At 49.4% G+C, this 17,167-nt stretch overlaps 1 protein-coding gene across 1 annotated transcript in view; it reads left to right on the forward strand.

Moving 5' to 3' along the window:
* Positions 1–12,171, forward strand: part of Kyat1 (kynurenine aminotransferase 1) — a 34,878-nt gene extending 22,707 nt beyond the window's left edge. The window contains exons 3-14 of the mRNA XM_051166889.1: positions 1,852–1,910; positions 6,299–6,446; positions 9,105–9,254; positions 9,336–9,422; positions 9,722–9,850; positions 10,288–10,408; positions 10,662–10,738; positions 10,831–10,920; positions 11,019–11,205; positions 11,290–11,369; positions 11,938–12,024; positions 12,106–12,171. Coding sequence (XP_051022846.1) covers positions 1,852–1,910; positions 6,299–6,446; positions 9,105–9,254; positions 9,336–9,422; positions 9,722–9,850; positions 10,288–10,408; positions 10,662–10,738; positions 10,831–10,920; positions 11,019–11,205; positions 11,290–11,369; positions 11,938–12,024; positions 12,106–12,171 — 1,281 coding nt within the window. The remainder of the gene's footprint in view (positions 1–1,851; positions 1,911–6,298; positions 6,447–9,104; positions 9,255–9,335; positions 9,423–9,721; positions 9,851–10,287; positions 10,409–10,661; positions 10,739–10,830; positions 10,921–11,018; positions 11,206–11,289; positions 11,370–11,937; positions 12,025–12,105) is intronic.
* The last annotated feature ends 4,996 nt before the right edge of the window (positions 12,172–17,167 follow it).

A 17,167-nucleotide genomic window follows, 5' to 3' on the forward strand; every position in this document is an offset into this window, starting at 1 on the left:
CACAGGCATGCTGTAACATATGTACCCTCCACATAAATAAACTACAATTTTAGAGATTCTAAAATCCAACAAATCAAGTAATGTGATGTCTGTACACATCACCAAGCAGAGAACCAAACAAAAACTGAGAAGAAGAAAAGAAAAACGAGAAAGAGGCCCTGGGAGCACCTGGATGGCTCCTTTTCCACGGCTTCATCCCTACTCTCTGCATGCATAGGTATACATATCAGGGGACCTTTCTTTCTGTATTATTTTTTAAAGATATGGTGGCATGTGGCAAGGCTGGTCTCGAGCTCACTGCGTAGCTGTGCATGCCCTTGTGCTCCTCCTGCCTCTCCCTTTTTAAATGCTGAGGTGACTGGTAATGTGCCATCATATCTGGTTATACAGTGCTGGGCATTGAACCCAGGCCTCACAGGAGGCAAGCACTCTACCCATGGAGCTACAGCCCCAGCCCTAGCGTATTTAAGAAAAAATACTTGTAGCCAGTGGTGGTGCTGCTGGCACACGCCTTTAATCCCAGCACTCAGGAGGCAGAGGCAGGTGGATCTCTGTGAGTTCGAGGCCAGCCTGTCTACCTAGCTAGTTCCAGGACAGCCAGGGATACACAAAGAAGCCCTATCTTGAAAAAAAAAACAAAAATAAAAATAAAACAAGTCAAATATAGGGGCTGGAGAGATGGCTCAGTGGTTAAGAGCACTGGCTGCTCTTCCAGAGGACCTGGGCTCAATCCCCAGCACCCACATGGCAGCTCACAACTATCTGTATGTAACTCCAGTTCCAGAGGATCCAACACCCACACACCAATGCATTAAAATAAACAAATAAATAGAAAAGTAATAATTATAAAGAAGAAAAACTAAAATATCTGCTAGCCAACATACCAAAGAAAATCAGCCCTGACATTGTGGTTATAGTGAGTCTGTCTCAGCACCTCCTCTTATGAACTCTGTGGTCTACATTGTGAGGCCTAACTTATGACACCATCCAGGATTCAGTAGAAGGGCAGGGCACAGAGCTGGCAAAGATGCTATGTGCCAGGCCCCAACTGTTCCCATCCCTAGGAATGTGAGACTGCTGAGAAGCCTCACACGTCACACATGAATGGCTCGAAGTTTCTGTAGGGGCAGGGCCTGGTGCCAAGGTTGTCGCCACAGCCACTGTGACAGGATGCTTAGCAGTCTCTCCTCTCAGCCTCTGTGTGCCTTGTGTCCTCACGTGCTGGGTGCATATGACCTCTGCTGGCTGCTATGACTTAGCAGATCTTGACACACAGTCATGATTTTTTACTGGCCACGGCAAGTGGCCTCCGTGGGAGTCTAGCATTGTTCCCTCCTAGGCCTGAAGTCAGTGGTCCTGAGCCTTAGTCGTTTTGTTGCGTGACCTTGAATACATTACCTCTACAGCCCTCCAAGCTGTCATCTGTACAAGGAACCCAGGCAGATTATGCCAAGTGTATGGACAAGCCTAGGAAGCCCTTCGCCCACGCTAGTGACCGTTGCTTCCGGCACCATCATTCTGCCACCCTCACATTCCTATTCCTTAGGCCTTCTGGGGTCATCTGTCACCCGGCCATCAGGGCTCAGGACACCCAGGGTTAGGACTGCTAGACTCCGCCCTCACAGCCTCTCCCTCAAGTGGGTGGTAGAGGTTGGACTGGTGATAGGGTGCCACAGGAAATCAGCAAGAGTAGGCTTGGAGAGCAGGCTCCAGCCAGCCTGGCTCCCTGAGCCTGGAGTTCCATTTCAGGAAAGCAGAGGGTGGGGCTGTGATGTTAAAGCCACTGCCTGGGGTTGCCCACACACCACTCTAGGAAGATTCTCACACTGGACTTCCCTTCTCTGTAACCAGCTCACCATGGCCAAACAGCTGCCGGCTCGAAGGCTGGATGGGATCGATCACAACCCCTGGTGAGCTAATGGGCTGGGGGGCTGGGTGTCCCTTTTCCCATGGGCTAACCATCCCTGACATGTGACTCAGTGTACCCAGGATGGGTAGTGACAGCCACAGCAGAGGACACAAGGTAGTGGGCTAACCTCAAATCTCAGTGTCCCCCACTTGGCTGGGCAGGAGACACTGGTACAAAATGGAGGTGGTTTTATCTCCTCAAAGGACCTTGGGGACTAGCAATAGATCAGGCAGCAAGTGATGGCTCCCACGGATGATAACTGATCCTCCACTCCATACTTATGGCTTCCACTTATCTGGGGAGTCAATCAATTGGAGACCCAAAGCATTAAAAAAAAAAAAAAAAAAAAATCTGGGCGTGGTGATGCATGCCTTTAATCCCAGCCAGGACAGCCAAGGCTACACAGAGAAACCCTGTCTCAAAAAAAAAAAAAAAAAAAAAAAAGGCATCACTGTTGAGGCTGCAAAGATGATTCAGCTGGTACAAGTACCTGTGGCATTTGCTGGAGTCCTGGGTTCAAATCCCAGCACATATCTTTTCAAAAAGCTGGGCACAGAAACCAGAGGGTTGCTGGTGCTTGCTGTTCAGCGCCCTAGCTCCAGGTTCAGTGAGAAACCTTATCTCAAGGGAATAGAGTCATAGATTAAGACACTTGCCCACTTCCTCTGGGCTCTGCATGCACGTTCATGAGTACATACACCAAAAATACACACATGCTATATATACACATGTACACACACAGAGAAAAGGAAACTGCACACCTTTACTGAACAAAAAGACAGTTTTTTCTTTCTTGCCTTCAGTCAGTGAGCAGTAGAGTGTGACAGCTGTTTCCATGGCATGTACAGTGACTGGGAAGGAGTAATCCAGGGATGAGGTGTATGGGAAGGGCCGGGGTGTACCTCAGTGCACCAGGGCCTGTCTGGCTTGTGCCACGCTCTGGGCTTCATGCCCAGCGTGGGGGAGAAAGAGAAGAGGACGTAGGAAAAGGGTTTAGATCATACACAAGTGTTCATATGCTTAGATCATAGGCCTATGCAAATAATCTTATTTATTTATTTATTTGTTTGTTTGTTTGTTTGTTTGGTTTGGTTTTTCAAGATAGGGTTTCTCTGTGTAGCCTTGGCTGTCCTAGACTTGCTTTGTAGAGCAGGCTGGCCTCAAACTCACAGCGATCCGCCTGCCTCTGCCTCCCGAGTGCTGGGATTAAAGGCGTGGCCGCCACGCCCAGCTCATATTCTTTTATCATACTCAAATGTTACGGCAAAGGGCTTGATCTTCTGCTAATCTGGATATCCTGGCCGGAGGGCATCTGAAACCCGCTTCTCCACAAATACTCGGGGTCAGCCTTTACTTTATGTCATAGGTGCTTTGGAACGAGGTAAGCTAAGAAAGCATGAAACAGAGGCTGGGGAGAGGCGTCCGTGCTTAGGTGCTTGCCGGATCCCCAGAAGCCATGTAAATGCCTGGTAACCGTGCCTCCCTCTCTATAACTCCAGCCTTGAAAGACAAAAGATAAGGGATCCCCAGAGCAAAGTGGCTAGTGAGGGCAGCCATATTGGCAAGCTCTGGCTGTGTCTGAGAGCCCATGTCTCATTGAATAAGATGGAAGAACAGGGGGCTGGAGAGGTGGCTCAGAGGTTAAGAGCACTGACTGTTCTTCCAGAGGTCCTGAGTTCAATTCCCAGCAACCACATGGTGGCTCATAACATTCTATAATGTGATCTGGTGCCCTCTTCTGGCCTGAGCACTGTATACATAATAAATAAATCTTTTTTTAAAAAAAGATGGAAGAACAATGGAGAACTATGCTCAACAGTAAGCTTAGTCCTCCACCTGCACACACACACCCATGACAGTGGAAAAGAAGAAGAGAGTCTGATACCAGGCAATATTTCCTCCTCTCCAGGCTAGCGCTCTAACACACGTAGGAGGTGGAGGACTTAGATCCTCCACACGTTGCAATTAGTGTTACAGTAAATACATGGGAAATGTGTTCAAAGAGTTAATAATTTCCCCCCCTCTCCCTTTCTTTACATTAAGCCAGGCGCATAAACAGAGCTATTTACTTGAAACAGTTACAGAAGTGCACATATTCATTAGGGGGTCTCTAGAGGAACAAAACTGGTAGAGTGTGTGTGTGTGTGTGTGTGTGTGTGTGTGTGTGTGTGTGTGTGTGTGTGTGTGTGTGTAATTTACTAGAGTGGCTTACAGGCTGTGGTCCAGCAAACCAACACTGGCTGTCTACCAATGGAAAGTCCAAGAATCCCTAAGTTTTTTTTCAGTCCGCAAGGCTGGACATCTCAGCTCATCTTCAGAATGTGCCAGAATCCCAAAGAAGCAGGCTGTGATCACAGTGAAGGAATGGCCTTGCCAGGGAGAGCAAGAGCAAGCAGGCAACAAGCAGAAGCTTCCCTCCTCTTTGTCCTTATGCAGACCGCCACTAAAAACAGTGACCCAGATTAAAGGTGGATTGTCCCGCCTCAAATGACCTACATTAAAAGTGGGTCTTCCCACCAGGTGTGGTGGCACTGGCCTTTAATCACAGCACTTGGAGGGGTGGATCTCTGTGAATTCCAGGCCAGCCTGGTCAACAGAGCGAGTTCCAGGACAGCCAAGGTTACACAGAGAAATCGTGTCTTGAAAAACAAACAGACAAAAAGAAAGAAAAGAAAAAAGAGGCAGGAGGATGGTGAGTTTGATGCCACCCTGGGCTTCATAGTGAGTTCTAGGCCAGCCTGGGTTGCATAGAGACATCATCTGGGGGCGGGGGTAGTGATTTTAGTTTTTAGGTTTAGAAAACTCCTGTTTGTTGTTATTGTTGCTGTTTCCAGACAGGGTTTCTCTGTATAGTTCTGGCCGGCCTGAAACTCATTCTGTTGACCAGGCTGGCCTGGAACTCAGAGATCCGACTGCTTCTGCCTCTTGAATGCTGGGTTAAACGCCTGTGCCACCACCTTTCTTTAAGACTTCCCTATGGGCAGCATTTGTATTTTACAAAGTTCCTCAGATGCCCTGTGGCTGGGAACTAGGGAGCCATGCCTGGGGGCACCTGCCAAGTCTCCCTGTCCTCTGCAGTCATGCTAGAAGTGGCTGGGCAGGTACACAGCTGAAGTTAAAGTGAAGTCTTCCTTTGTAAGACCACAGAAGAGTCACAGAGCCACTGTCCTCTCATCTGTGGGGGACACACACTAAGTAGTGACATAGCTGATTCACACACACACACACACACACACACACACACACACACACACACTTGTGGGAGACACGCATCAAGCAGTACCGTAGCTGATTCTCCCACAGACACCCATTAGATCCCCTCTGCAGTGCGCCTGATGGGTTCTGTCCATGGCCCTGCCACGCCCCACACTATCAGAGCTTAGACCCACAGCACCGTTCACCACACAGAGCCAGTCCCTGACACATGCCGTAGTCTGTGCTTGCAACTATTTGCCTATTAGTTTGGGGCCTGGAAGGAAGGTGTACTTAGAAATGTGGTGGCCTCCCAAGCGTGAGGGCCTGAGTTTGGAGTGGCTAGTTGTGGAAGCACTCACGTGTAATTCCTAGAGTCAGCTGGATCCCTGGATGCACTGCATCCAGCTAGTCTAGTTTACTTGTTGGAATTCCAGACCCACGAGACACCGTGCCTTAAACCAAAAGATGGAAGAGGCATGAGGAGAAATGACACCTGAGATTGTCCTCTGACTTTCCCTTGCACACCAACACACACACACACACACACACACACACACACACACACACACACATCCTGATTCCCACAACCTCCTCCTGGGGTTGTTTAATTCACCACGCAATGCACAGGACCCGCCAAAATATAAGGAAATAGCTTAGCACTCAGCTCTGTGCCCTCACAGTGGCCCAGGCCACCGGGAGGTGATGGAGTGTTTCACACTGTGCTGGGGACAGTCATAATAGGTTAGGCAGTCCTTTTGGCATCACCAAGTGATGCATCACCACATCCCATTCAGCAGGTATGTCTCTAAAGTATAAGGGCAGCCAGGGGCCATGGCTTGGGGTGGAGCTTTGCCTGGCTTGCCCTCCAGTGCCAATAGGGAAAGAATGACAGCAAGACTAAGGGTAAGAGAGGACAGACTGTTGGGTGTGACACCCCAGTCTCCTGCTTACCAACTAGTTTTGGATATAGATATTTTTACCATGGGTCATGGTCAAAGTTTGAAGTCTCCTGGGATGAGCCATATAATTGGTGCAGGGCCCGGACACCTTAAAATGTGGGACATGTTGGGGCAGGGGTGTGTTATCTTTCTAGAGTGACCTCATGCCTGCTCACCCTGCCCTTACACACAGGCAGATGTATCCCTAGGAGAAAACAGGTGACCTCCCTGGGGCTGACTTTCTATTTGTTGCCAGGGTGGAGATTACCAGACTGGCCAAAGAGCATGACGTTGTGAACTTGGGCCAGGGCTTCCCCGACTTCTCCCCTCCAGACTTCGCTGTGCAAGCTTTTCAGCAGGCCACCAGCGGGGACTTCATGCTTAACCAGTACACCATGGCATTTGTGAGTCTCCCGTCTCTCCTGGTGCTCCTGGGGAGCAGACCCTGACACCCGAGGGTCACGGCTGATGGGGCAGAGCCCAAAGGGTTGGGTTCAGCACCTCAGATCCCAGTGCAGAAGGCAGATCAGGTACCTTCATGACCAAAGCACCTGACCCAGACTGTGAGGAAGTAGAAAGTGATACATGGTAGTGGGAGGGGAGCTTCCAGGAGGAGATGGTGTCTCAGCCAACCCCGGAAAGATGTACATCGGACTAAATCCCAGCTGCTCTGTGAGGGCCACACAGTAGATGCCAGCACTGGACTAGAACAGTGCTTTTTTATTTTTTTTATTTTTTTTTCGTCTTTCGAGACAGGGTTTATCTGTGTAGCTATTCTGGGGCTCACACTGTAGACCAGGCTGGCCTCAAACTCACAGAGATCCACCTGTCTCTGCCTCCTAAGTGCTGAGACCAAAGGTGTGTGCCACCTCGCCCGGCTGAGCGGCCACCTTCTTAAACTTTACAGTCTCAGCATTCCCTGGAGGGAATTTCCCAACATTCTTTGCAATGCTTACTATTCTTTAACCTGAATAGACTCATCCTGTATGGAATATAATATAACTTGATTATGCCACTATAGAAAGCATCCTAGACTTCCTTCCAGTCACAGCCTCAGTCCTTTTTATCTTTTTAAATGCCCCAGCCCAGGGCCCCGGGGATGCCAAGCACTTACTCTCCCACTGAGCTACAATGCAGCTCCTCACTTCTTTAGAATTTCATACCTCATCGTTTCCCCCTCCTCCCTCCGCCTCTTTCAACTCCTGTGCCCCAGCACTCCCTCTCAAAGTCATGATCTCTTCTTCTTCTTTAATCATTATAGTTAGAATGTGTATAAATAGGGGCTGGAGAGCTGGTTCAGTGGTTAAGAGGACTGCCTGTTCTTCCAAAGGACCAGGGTTCAATTCCAAGCACCCACATGGCAGCTCACAGCTGTCTGTAACTCCAGTTCCAGGGGTCCTGTCACCCTCATACCAATGCACACAGAATAAAGTAAAATAAAATAAATAAGTGTATAGAACCTGCTTGTATGCATAGTGATTAGGACTAACTACTTGAGATTAGATAACCTATCAGGGTGGAGAAGACTGAGTCTCCCCCTCTCAGCAGCCAGTGATTGGCTCTTCATTCATCTTGGGGCGGGGCCTTGTGAGATTTTTCCACATCCGTATTGTTAAGCCACCTGGTTTTGGTTTTGTCATTGTGCAGGTTTTGTTCAGATAGCCATATTGTTGAAACCCCATGGTGTGGCTTCCCTGTTGTGTAGAGAAGACATTATCTCTCAGCAGACATCCTGGTTCCGGCTTCCTCATACTTTTTAATGACTACTTAGTTCTCTTCCATCACCTGGATGGGCCATGTTTTAATTACCCACCCACATTAGTGGGCTGCCTCCCACATCTGTTATGGACATTGCTAGCTTATCTTTAAGAGCATGTATTTCTTTGATATATTCTTTTTAATATATATGTTTGTTATTTTTAATTATGTGTGTGCCTCTATATGGGTATATTCATATTGGTACAGGTGCCCTGGAAGGCAAGAGGTGGCAGGTGCCCCTGGAGCTGGAGTTACAGGTGGTTGTGAGCTGCCTTATGTGGGTGCTGGGAATTGAACCCAGGTACTCTGAAAGAACAGCCTGTGCTCTTAACTGCTGAGCCCTCTCTCCAGCCCTAGGCAGTATTTTCTAACCTACTATCAAGCAATAAAAATACAGACACCTGTTGCATTTTAAAATAGCCTTGGTTCACCTGGGGCAGGGCAGATATTAATCCCTTAAACTACCTTCCATATCTCCCTGCCCCAATCCCATGCCATCTGCTTCTGATAATGTTTGATAATCGTGCTACCTCCATTCATAATCCCAAATACTTGCTAATGTTCTTCATCTGGGCCAAATCCTCCATCCACACCAGCCACGTGCTTCTCCTCCACCTAACCCATGGCAGCCTCCTTCCTTCTCCTCTTCCTCTCTTTTCCCCTTCCCAAGATCCTCTTCTGGTCTCTGCTTCCCTTCTCAAGAACTTCTGTCCCAAAAGCCTGCGAACTTTTGCCACACCAACCTTCCTCCAGCCCTGCCTCGAGTAATGGCTTACTTTATTAGTCCAACAGGGAGTTGACACACGCCTTTGATCCCAGCACTTGGGAGGCAGAGGCAGGGGCAGGCGGATCTCTTTGAGTTTGAGGCCAGGATAGCCAGGATTGTTATACAGAGAAACCTGTCATGAAAAAAAAAAAAAAAAAGAAAGAAAGAAAGAAAAGAAAAAGAAAAATGCTATTCTTGCACCTTGTTCTGTGACCTTGGACAAGACAATTAATTTCTTAGAGATTTTATTTTGTAGTGCACCCCAACAAATAATTCTTGGTTCCAGGGCTGGGGGTGGGGTGTCAGATGAGCACAAACTTTAAACACACGAGGACATGTGAGGTTTCTGCTGCCAGTTCTGTGTCAGGTTCTCCCGACACCCCAGCTCCGGGTCAGACCCCATGGCCAAGGCTGCTGGAAGATAGGACAGTTCAGCCCAAGAAAGCTGACTTTGCTAGAAAATGCTAGATGTCCTGGGGTCAGCCAAGTTGGAGGAGTCTAGGCTGACCCTGGGTGCCTGACCTTGCTCTCCTGGCAGGGTCACCCACCACTGTCAAAGATCCTGGCAAGTTTCTTTGGCAAGCTGCTGGGGCAGGAGTTGGACCCACTCAAGAATGTGCTGGTGACAGTGGGTGCCTATGGGGCCTTGTTCACAGCCTTTCAGGCCCTGGTGGATGAAGGAGATGAGGTGAGAGGTAAAGCCTGACTAGGGTGGGATGAGCCGTAGCTCAGGGGAGTGCTGACCCTAGCTATCTGACCGTCGCCCCAGGTCATCATCATAGAGCCTGCTTTTGATTGTTATGAACCCATGACTCTGATGGCTGGAGGTCGCCCTGTGTCTGTGTCCCTGCGACAGGTAAGGGATGCTGGCTGGTTATGGGTGGGCTGAGGCTGCTAAGAGATATTGGGTGGTCATGGGTAGGCCAAGGCCAGTAAAGGGATGCTTGGTGCTATGGACTGACTGAGACCAGAGGTATGAGCTGGGCTAGATCTTGGGACATGGGACATGGGACAAGGAACAGTCCTCTGATCTGGGAGGGTAGAGTCCTGAGATGAGAGGAGACTGGGGCAGAGAAGATGGGAAGAGACGCATAACGAGATGAGTTGCTGTCAGGAAGGTAAACACTGCTGCCCCCCTCCCACCTCTTCTTGCAGAAACCTGGTCCAAAGGGGCAGCTGGAATCCAGCAGTGACTGGCAACTGGACCCCACAGAACTGGCCAGCAAGTTCACGCCTCGCACCAAGGCCCTGGTCCTCAACACACCCAACAACCCCTTGGGAAAGGTACTTGGGGGTCCATTCAGAGACCTCTGCAGGCTGAGTCTCCCTTCTCATCTGGAGCATGCTCTCTCTCTCTCTCTCTCTCTCTCTCTCTCTCTCTCTCTCTCTCTCTCTCTCTCTCTCAGGCCTATTTCCCTGTGTGAAGTGGGCGGGCTGTATGCCTTCAACTCTGAGGACCAACCCTCCCGGAGTTGTGAAGGCTTAGGCACATGGGCCAAGGACCTCACCACTTCCTGGGAGCTTTGGAACAGTGGGATCTCTGTACAATGGGATCCAGACACAGCCAAGTCTCACAGGGTCAGAATTACAGAGCTGGATGCCATGCTGACCAATATTGCAAAGAGATGGTCCAGAGAAGCCCTAAGGCCTGGTCTTGTACTCTGAGCAGGCTCTGCACTTGGGGACAGTCCCCGAGGCACACGTGACCTTGGCTCCCACAGGTGTTCTCCAGGCAGGAGCTGGAGCTGGTGGCTGAGCTGTGCCGGCAGCACGATGTCCTGTGCATCTCTGATGAGGTCTATCAGTGGCTGGTCTACGATGGGCACCAGCACGTCAGCATCGGTGAGCCGGGCCTGCCGCAGCTTCCCCTGAACAGGGCTTGAGTCCAAGCTGGGAGCAGCCTAGATTTGGTGATCAGGACCCAGTTTCCCTCCCTGAGGTCTGAGGAGTGCAGTAGCATCTGCTTCCTGTCAGGAGCAGGAAGTGAAATGGGTCCTGGGTCCTGCCAGCAGCTCCATGGGTACCAGTCCTTGGCCCTGGGTCCCCTCCCTCTACCTCACCCATTTTAGCATTTGCTCTTCTTGGCCTTCTGCAGCCTGCCTCCCCGGCATGTGGGAACGGACCCTGACCATCGGCAGCGCAGGCAAAAGCTTCAGTGCTACGGGCTGGAAGGTAAGTGCGGCCACTTGGCAGGTGGCAGCAGTGGGAGGACTGAGCAAGGGCTCCTCTGGCCCCAGGACCCTACTGACTGTGTCCTGCTCCAGGTGGGCTGGGTCGTGGGCCCAGATAGCATCATGAAGCACCTGCGGACTGTGCACCAGAACTCTATCTTCCACTGTCCCACCCAGGCCCAGGTGAGAAGGGCGGGAAACCCCATGGTCGGGGAAGGCAACAGAGAAGGGGGCACTGAAAGAAAGACCTGTTTGTCCATCTGTCCGTCTGCCCTGACCAGGCCGCAGTGGCCCAGTGCTTTGAGCGGGAGCAGCAACACTTTGGACAACCCAGCAGCTACTTTTTGCAGTTTCCCCGGGCAATGCAGTTAAACCGAGACCACATGATCCGCAGCCTACAGTCAGTGGGCCTCAAGCCTTTAATCCCCCAGGGCAGCTACTTCCTGGTTGCAGACATCTCAGACTTCAGTGAGTGGGACTGGCCATGTCACTCAGGATTTGGGAGGTGTCAAAGTTGACTGGGACTCAGCATGACCTCTTCTGTTGCCCCAGAGAGCAAGATGCCAGATCTTCCTGGAGCTGTGGGGGAGCCCTATGACAGTCGCTTTGTCAAGTGGATGATTAAAAACAAGGTAGGCGGGGTTGGGGGAGTCTTAGCTCAGTAGTAGAGCACTTGCCTAGCAAGTGCAAGGCCCTGGGTTCAGTCCTCAGCTCTGAAAAAAACAAAGCCAAAAACAATAGGCTGGGCCTCTTGCCTGGGCCAATAGACATAGTTGCACAGGCTGTGTACTGTTCACGGGTGTTAAGAGCCAGCAGCCAAACCTTCTCCGCGGCCCCGGGTACAAGGCTGACTGCAGAGCGTCTGTCTCACTTGCACTAAGAAACCATGTTGGCTCCAGGGGTCCCTTGCCCTTCCTTTCTCCTGTACAGCGAGACTCTAGCCCTTTGCTCTCAATCCCTCCCCCCCCCGCCCCCCTCAGGTCCAGACTTTGTTCTTCCCCAGCTCTGCCCTGGCATGTGGCACATCCCCCCCTATACTACCTCTCTCTGCACCCTGGGAGGAGAAACCTAGTAGGATGCTCTGGGACTTCCCTCCTGACCATCACAGATGCCAGAGATGCCTCAAGCCCTTACTCTCTGTCCCCTGAGCGCATGTCTTGAGTCTCAAGGCTACGCAGTCATGGGCTTCCTCCTCCCCAGGGCCTGGCGGCCGTCCCTGTCTCCATATTCCTCAGTCAACCCCATAAGAAGGACTTTGATCACTACGTCCGATTCTGTTTTGTGAAGGTGAGAGAAAGCTGGGAGAACTTGGAGGGGCCTGGCTAGCCACCTGGCAGAACAAAAGAAGGCTCAATGGGTCTCTTGCAGGATGAGGCCACACTCCAGGCCATGGATGGGAGGCTGCAGAAGTGGAAAGGAGAGGCCCAGCCGTGAGGCCACCTTCAGCCCTGCCCCACACATGGAGGTCTCAGCTGCTCCTCATCACAGGGATGGCATTGGACGACCAGCTGGGTGACCAGGCATGCTAGCAGGAAAGAGGCCGAGGCCGTTTATTTGGGGGTTTGGACAAACTTTTCCCGCAGTGTCTGCACAGCTGTCTGAGCCACATTCTACAGGTTGTGGCCTTGCTGCCCGGGGCGGTGAAGGATGGGTTTCAGGCCTGAAGGCCCGCCCCAGCCCTCCCTGCCTCAGCCGAGTTGAGGCTCAAGGGCTTCTCCCCTTCCCGTGAGACCTCAGGGTGTTGCTTCTGGTTTGACTGCTCTGTTCCTAATAAAGTTTTAAGTTATTGGAACCCTCAAGGCTGCCGCTCTCTTCGTTCGCCCTCTGCTGCACAGGGCTTGCAATAGTTAGAAGGGACCCCAGAGAACCCCAGACCCTACACCTTCCTTAAGGGGGGAGGGGGGCCTGGAAACTTGGGAGTCATCTGAAGTCACAGGCTTGGCATGGCATGGCAACTCAGATTCAGACCTGAGCTGTCTGCTATGTTCCTCCCCCTCAGAAGATGCAAGCTCCAGGCTGGGTTAGGATGTTCGTCTTGAAGGCATCTTCACAGGGGTTCAAGAGCAGCCTGGTATGTGCACAGAGGTAGGAGGCATCCGCGATCGGCCCCACTGGTCCACACTCCCGTGCAGCCCCAACAGCCTGCTGAGGAGGAAGTGTGGGAGGGGCGGTGTTGGGGTAGCCATCCTGGCTGGAGTGTACTTGGCTGTCCTGCTGCACAGTGGCCGTTTAAAGTGACGTTTGATTTGAGCAGGGGTTTTAGACAGGCCTGAAACTCAATGTGTAGACCAAACTGCCTCAAATTTGTGCTCTTCCTGCCTCGGCTTCCGGAGTACTGAAATTACAGCATGCTCCACACCTGCCTTAGAAGTGGGATTTGAGGGTTGGAGAGATGGCTCAGTGGTTAAGAGCACTGCCTGCTCTTCCAGAGGTCCTGAGTTCAATTCCCAGCAACCACATGGTGCCTCAAAACCTGTCTATAATGTGATCTGATGCCCTCTTCTGCAGATAAAGCACTCATATACAATAAATAAATCTTTTTAAAAAAGAATACATTAAAAAAAATAAGAAGTGGGATTTGATTCCTCCCCCCCCAAAAAAAGAAGTGGGATTTGATCCCTAGTTATGTGTCCCATTAAAGCCACTGTAGGCCCCAAATGCCTACAGAAGGCCATGCTAGGAGCCAGGTTTATATGTGGAGCAAACTTGGGTGTTGGGGGTTGGTCTGATATAATTTGATGCTAATTAATAAAAGGCCTTCACACCTGGGCAGGGCAAATGGGATAGGCATGGCTAAGGTTTCTGGGCTTGGAGAGACAGAGAGAATCTTGGGAAGAAGAGAGACCAGAGGAGAAGAGAGGAGAAGAAGGCTGCCACAGGTTAGATGGAGGATTTGGCCCAGATGAAGAACATTAGCAAGTATATGAGGTTATGGATGGGAGGTAGCTTGATAGAAATTATTAGAACCATATGGCATGGGATTGGGGCAGGTATACCTGCCCCACTATGGGAAGCAGTTTAGAGGATTGATATCTGCCCTGGCCCAGATTAACTAAGGCTGTTTTAAAATACAACAGGTGTCTGTGTCTTGATTGATTGCCAGCGGGTTAGAAAATACTGTCGTAATAATAATTATAGGGGGCTGGACAGATGGCTCCGTGGTTAAGAGCACTGCCTGCTCTTCCAAAGGACCCAGGTTCAATTTCCCAGCACCCACATGGCAGCTCACAACTGTCTGTAACTCCAAGATCTGGCACTTTCACACCAACGCACATAGATTAAAATTAAATAAAATATTTTTAAAAATAATAATTCTTATAGGCCTAATAATACACAAACTTGGGAGTTTCGCTCATGCTTTTTCTTGAACCTAGAGAAACCATGGGGACATAAAGTATGAGAACTTTTAGAAATGTTTCTCCTGGTACAAAATTCATAAAACATTAGGCTTTGGCTGAGCGTGGTGGCACACGCCTTTTTTGTTATTGCTGTTGTTTTGTTTTGTTTGTTTTTCAAGACAGGGTTTCTCTGCGTAGCCTTGGCTGCCTTGGCCTCACTTTTTAGACCAGGATGGGCTCGAACTCAGTGATCCATCTGCCTCTGCCTCCCGAGTGCTAGAATTAAAAGCATGCGCCACCACTAAGAGCCCAGCACTGATGTTACGAGCGGATATCCCACATATGCCTTTAACCCCAGCTAGGAGTGTGCTGGAGACAAGAGCATCTTGGTGGCTTTCAGACTAGGCAGCAGCCATGAGCCTCAGCATGAGTTTAATCACAGTAGAAATGCAATGGTGAAGCTGGCTGCATGGTGCACACTTGGTTTTATTTTGAGACAGGGTTTCTCTATGTAGCTCTGGCTGTGTAGCTCTGGAACTCACTGTATAGACCAGGCTGGCCTTGAACTCACAGAGTTCCTCCTGCCTCTGGAGTGCTGGGATTAAATGCATGAATTGCTAAACCCAGTTTATGGTGCATATTTGTTATCCCAGCACTCACGAGGCTGAGGCAGGGGTCAAGGCCTGTGTGAGCCTCTGAGTCCATGCCTCCTCAACCCCCCCCCCCACCTTAAAGAAGTAACTTGGGATTCTGTGGTTAAGTGAACTGGCTGTTCTTCCAGAGGACCTGGGTTCAAATCCCAGCACACACCTGGTGGCTGTAACAATCTACTGTTACCTCAGTCCCAGGGGATCCAGTGGCCCCTCAGGCACCAGGCAAGACTATGGTGCAGAGACGTACGTGCAAACAAAACCCCGAGAGTATGGTGCAGCAGCAGGCCTGTGATTTCAACACTTGGGAGGATGAGGCAAGAAGATTGACACTAACTCAACAAACAAAAGCAAAGCAAGCAAAACAAAGAGACAGTATAACTGGAAAGAGAGAACCCTGATGTGACTGTGTTTGGTTGATGACGTGCCGGTATTGTTCCTCAACTGTGACAGTAATACAAGGAGGTGTGGTGGCACATGGCCTTGATCTCAGCAGAGGCAGGTGGAGCTCTGTGCGTTTCAGGCCTTCCTGGTCTACCATAGTAAGTTTCAGGATAGTCAGAGCTATATATTAAGGTCCTGTTTCAAAAACAATAACAAGGGGCTGGGAGTGGTGGCACACGCCTTTAATCCCAGCACTTGGGAGGCAGATTGCTGTGCATTCGAGGCCAGCCTGGTCTACAAAGCGAATCTAGGACAGCCAAGGCTACACAGAGAAATCCTGTCTCAAAAAAAAAAAAACAAAATAAGGGCTGGAGAGATGCCTCAGAGGTTAAGAGCACAGGCTGCTCTGCCAAAGGTCCTGAGTTCAATTCCCAGCAACCACATGGTGGCTCACAACCATCTTTAGTGAGATCTGGTGCCCTCTTCTGGCCTGCAGGCAGAATAAGAAATAATCTTAAACAAACAAACAACAACAAGATGGGCATGGTGGCACACACACCTTTAATCTCAGCACTCTGGAGACAGACGCAGGCAGATCTCTGTGAAAAAAAAAAAAAAAACAACAAAAACCAAAAAGTTAACACAAAACTATCAGGCAGAAAAGTTTAGGGGGTGGGACCTGCCAGTATTCTGGAGACACTGAAGGGTATGTTTAGGTTTCTCAGCAGCAGAAAGATCAGCCTTTCACAAAGGCACTTTTATCAAGTCAATTTCCTTAATACCAAAACCTGCTGTCTTATCTAGGAGTTGTCTGAAGGAACTATTACCTTTAAGCAATTCTCAGCCACACAAGGCGTCCTGGTTTACCAGGTATGTCTCCCACTAAGTTATGCAAAGGCTCTGAAAGGAAAAGCAACCCATAAAACCTCAGATAAAGGCCTGGAGAGATGGCTCAGAGGCTAAGAGCACTGACTACTCTTCCAGAGGTCCTGAGTTCAATTCCCAGCAACCACATGGTGGCTCACAGCCATCTATGATGAGACCTGGTGCCCTCTTTTGGCAGTCAGGCATACATGCAGGCAGACCACTATACATAATAAATAAAGAATCTTAAAAAAAAAATCTCAGATAACAATCACTAACTAGGAGGCTGGAAAGATGGCTCAGCAGAAAAGAGCACTGGTTGCTTTTCCAAAGGACCCAGCTTCAATTGTAAGCACCCACATGGCAGCTCACAACCGCCTGTAACGCCATTCCCAGAGGACCTGACAGCCTCACACACACACCGATGCACATTAAAAAAAAAAAAAAATTGAAAAAAAATTGAAAAAGAAAAGCACTGACTGTTTGCAAAAGTCACTTCAAAGCCTAGGTGGCATCACTCTGGAATTCATGCCAGATACAATGCCTCTGCTAAAATTCTGCTACGGCGACCACTACAGTCCTACCTTCCCATTTCTGTCTTAAACATGAAATTACTTTAAAGTGGGCAGAGAATGTTGGTAGGTGGTAGAGGGCTTGCATGCCAGAGACCTTGAATTTGATCCTCAGAACTGCCAAAAAGTAATCACAGCACTCAGGAGGTAGACGGACAACAATTTTGAGTTTGAGGTCAGTTCAAGCTACATAGTAAGACCCCGTCTCAAATATATATGTATATATATATGTGTGTGTGTGTATACATATATATATATATATATATATATATATATATATATATATATATATATATATATATATATATATATATATATACACATATATTTTTTTTTAATTTAGAGAACCACACACAACTAAATTGAGCAGGGTTGGGAATGTAGCTCATTGGTAGAGCACTTAATTTAGCTTGTTTCAGGCCCTTAGATGGCTCAGCGTAAAGGCTTTTCCAGCGGTCCTGAGTTCAATTCTCAGCTACCGCATGCTGCCCTCTTCTGGTGTGCAGGCATACACGTAGACGGAACATTGATTATGTAAAAAAAAAAAAAAAAAAGTGTTTTTTTTTTAAGTGCAAATTAACCAACTGAAGCATTGGATTAAACTACTCCTAAAGTTAATTCC

This window comes from Acomys russatus, chromosome 24, assembly GCF_903995435.1.
Source record: "Acomys russatus chromosome 24, mAcoRus1.1, whole genome shotgun sequence".
Taxonomy (NCBI): Eukaryota; Metazoa; Chordata; class Mammalia; order Rodentia; family Muridae; genus Acomys; species Acomys russatus.